The 3986-nt window shown below is 37.2% G+C and overlaps 1 protein-coding gene across 1 annotated transcript in view; it reads right to left on the bottom strand.

The window, feature by feature from the left end:
* qrfprb (pyroglutamylated RFamide peptide receptor b) overlaps positions 1–3986 on the bottom strand; it is a 12583-nt gene that overhangs the window by 6469 nt on the left and 2128 nt on the right. Inside the window, exons 4-6 of the mRNA XM_016514934.1 lie at positions 3356–3417; positions 1656–1895; positions 573–666 (exon numbers count right to left, since the gene is read on the bottom strand). Of these exons, the coding sequence (XP_016370420.1) occupies positions 573–666; positions 1656–1895; positions 3356–3417 (396 nt within the window). The remainder of the gene's footprint in view (positions 1–572; positions 667–1655; positions 1896–3355; positions 3418–3986) is intronic.

Here is a 3986-nt window from a genome sequence, read left to right as displayed (position 1 = left end):
TGCAGTTGAAGTGTTTATTCACAGTGTTGAGTGCTAATTAGTCTCCAAATGATGTAGTAATTGATCCTGATTGTGTCCTAACCAGATGTAATGTGATAAAAGCATAATGAGGATCCAAACCAGCCGCAGTCACAGTATGTGTTGATGTGTCTGGTTTAGGACGCAGTACCAGTTACCCAGAAGATGATCTGTATTATATAACTGAACTTACAGTATGGTGCTGTTGTGCTCGAGCAGCGAGAAGAGATCAGATCAAGCGGAAGCGTTTGACCTCCTTAACCCTGTGCGTGGTGGCTGGTGTTAGTCTAATGATTAATCATCTGTGATTATGTGTTCAGCCTCGAGTGGCCCGGACTGTTACTGAGACGCCACATAACCACAGGATACTGTAATTACAGCAGCTGCCGATAATGTGAATAATGTGCCTTGTGTGATCATCACAATACTACATTTCAGCTCATTCACACCGAGCTGCTGTGATTTCTGTTCAGAGCCATTCAGCGTTCAAGCCTTGTATTCTAACACATCATGTGACGCCAATTACAGGAGTAAATGCTGCATTACACACTTACTGTACTCGAACAGCATGTGCACGATATGAAACGGAGCCCAGCAGATGGTGAACAGCAGGACAATAGTGATCATCATTTTGACGGCACGTTTCTTCTTCCTGTTTGAACAACAACAAAATACAGCTGTGAAGGTATGTTTCTGTAATTTCATGACCGTTTATTAATAGAAAAATTCATTTATACGATGCATTTTGCTGTCATGTGATGGACGTCTGAATTAAATGTTCAATATTTACTTGCAGCCTTTATATATAATGCATTAGTATTTTGAATGTCTAAATTATGCATTGTAATGCACCTTATAATGCATTGCATGATCTCATGAAAAACTGTAACTGCATTTATAATTTAGACAGTATAATGCATTAAAACATGACAGCCAATTTCAGATGCAACAAGAAATCTGCAAATATCATAATGCACAGTGTAATTACTTAGAATGAATAAATAAATAAAATAATATTTACTATTAATGATAATTATTTTTATTTTTTTTACTTCATTGCCATATTTATATATAATAACTTTTTGGTTAAATTGTGCAGCCCTACAAACACAAATAATAAAATTTTTTTTTTTTGGTAAACTCAATTGCAATTTTATATCAGAAAATTTTCAATTAAGAGTTTTTCCCCAAATTGTGCAACAATTTACTAATCCAAGGAATCTGCAAATATTATAATGCATTTTAACTTCAGTTTGTTTAGCTTTAGTTTAATTGTTATTTTAATTTAGTTTAGTGAGTTATTTAGTCTATTTATGAAACAATACTGCATTTAACATACATTATGCATAATGCATTTTACATAATGGCTTCAAAAGTAATTTTATTCCATATTATTCAGCAAATAAGCCTGATTTTGAATATATGGAACCATGAAATGTTGTTGGGTAAAATGTGAAAAGAATTATGTCGGAAGGCTATAAATGAAAGCCATATTGAAGGTGAAGAAAGTTATTTGCATTTTATGTACCGGTTTAATTTGGAAATGAAAACGGTAAAATGGAAAAACTGAAAATGATTGTGAAATTGGCCAGGAGCATGCTTACTGTAAAACAGCAGGTCTCTGTTTGTTTGGCCACTTGCCTGGAGATTTTGTTGATCTCTCTGTGGTTCATGGTGCTGAGGACGGATGAGTCTCCCACGCGTTTCCGGATCCAGAGCTGGATGCCGATGCGGCTGTAGAGGAAGAGCATGGCGGCCAGCGGCAGCAGGAACAGCGCCACCATGATGAAGGTGGTGTAAACCTGACGGTGCAGCAGCGAGTGCCAGCGCTCCTGACAGCACACGTGATGATGATCGTACAGGAAGTCGTACTTCACCTGAGGAACACAGATAAGAGAGTAAACCTAATTGGTATTCACATGGAGCATGCATGAGTTTAAAGGTGCTGCAAGCTATTTATTTTAGAGTTGCATTCATAAAATGTTCTGTTCAGGAACTGCTGAAATGTGTGTCTTCTAAATGAAGTCAACCCATGCTCTCTAACTGTCAAGCTTTGTAGATGTTTAGGTTTTTTTCAAGAAACTACTTGTTGGAAGGAAGAGAGAGTTTGGTGGAAGTTGCAAAAAATGGATTATAGCACCTTTAATGTGATTGCAAACCACGTTTGAAGCAATAGTTCAGCCAAAAATGCAGAAAACGTAGGAAAAAATGACACCCTCAGGTTATTTTCTGACAGCACACGTGATGATGATCGTACAGGAAGTCGTACTTCACCTGAGGAACACAGATAAGAGAGTAAACCTAATTGGTATTCACATGGAGCATGCATGAGTTTAAAGGTGCTGCAAGCTATTTATTTTAGAGTTGCATTCATAAAATGTTCTGTTCAGGAACTGCTGAAATGTGTGTCTTCTAAATGAAGTCAACCCATGCTCTCTAACTGTCAAGCTTTGTAGATGTTTAGGTTTTTTTCAAGAAACTACTTGTTGGAAGGAAGAGAGAGTTTGGTGGAAGTTGCAAAAAATGGATTATAGCACCTTTAATGTGATTGCAAACCATGTTTGAAGCAATAGTTCAGCCAAAAATGCAGAAAACTTAAGAAAAAATGACTCACCCTCAGGTTATTTAATCTTAATGCTGGATTTGTTTCAGCTTTTGTCTTCTCCAGATGTTAACTGATGGACTGGAGTGCTGTGGATTACGTGTGGATTATTGTGATGTTTTTATCAGCTGTTTGGACTCTCATTCTGACGGCACCCATTCACTGCAGAGCATCCATTGCTGAGACACATTTCTCCAAATCTGATGAAGAAACAAACTCATCCTGATCCTGGACGGCCTGAGGGTGAGCACATTTTCAGCAAATGTCAATTTTTGTGTGAACTGCTCTTTTAACTTCGAATCTAGAATTGATGTGTATATACATCTTATTTATCATGCAACACTATTCTGGGACTACTGTTATGACACTTTTATGACGTATTTGTAATCTTCCAAACTTGACAGACGTTATTAGATAGGGGAAAAATCAGCGTAAAGTTCTTATGAACTCAGATAAATCAATGAATAACGCATGAACTTTTGCGATAAGACTCTCAGAAGTGAACCGCACTCGAGCGAATCTCTTCTACTGTCACCCGTTTCGTCTCCAAAGATTTCAAGGACAGACTGATGTGGCATCAGTATCTCTGATCTGCTGACGGTCAAGCTTGACTAAATGATCTTTTTCACATGTCAAAGCAATTAACCATGCGCTTGTTAAATACTATCGGTTAACTGTGATTGTAATTAAACACTTAATCTGGCTGTCCTCAGTTTATTTTGTGATGTCACTCGCCTCTAGCTGTTGCACGAACAGCATCGGTGATCCGACCATGACAGCAGCGATCCACACCAGCCCTGTATAGATGTATAGAAATCAGATCATTACTGGGTTCTGTCCCATGAGCTTGTGCTGTTAATGATGAACAGAAATGCAGCGCTGCGTATACATGAACCTATCCGAGGACATCCAGACAAAAGCCCTCGGGTGAACACTTCATATTTACACATGCAAATGAGCTAATGCTTTCATTGCGTCACTGCATTGCCCAGCAGAGAGAGATTTACATGTTTATGATGGTCTTCTGCTGTTATTTTCTTCTCCATAGGGGAATTGATTTTTAACATTAACTCATTAAAACAGACCTGCTGTGAGCTGGGGTCATTAATTAATGCTATTAATCATCTATAAGTCATCAGTGTGCATTATTACAACTTAAAAAAATGTTTAACAGTAATTACCCATGATTCTGCAATTATTTCTAATAATCAGAAAATTGTGGCAAGAAAATTGCAACAAAATAACTCATTTGTGTCTGCTCACAAATTATGTAAGTAGTCTCCATTTGCTCGATGGAGCATAATATTTATTATAATATTAATTTATTAATATTTAATATATATATATATGCGCAATAGACTCATTA

This window comes from Sinocyclocheilus rhinocerous, unplaced genomic scaffold, assembly GCF_001515625.1.
Source record: "Sinocyclocheilus rhinocerous isolate Xijiao unplaced genomic scaffold, SAMN03320098_v1.1 scaffold477, whole genome shotgun sequence".
Lineage (NCBI taxonomy): Eukaryota > Metazoa > Chordata > Actinopteri > Cypriniformes > Cyprinidae > Sinocyclocheilus > Sinocyclocheilus rhinocerous.
The sequence above is the reverse complement of the archived record's forward strand: the minus strand, read 5'-3'. Positions and strand labels throughout refer to the sequence as shown.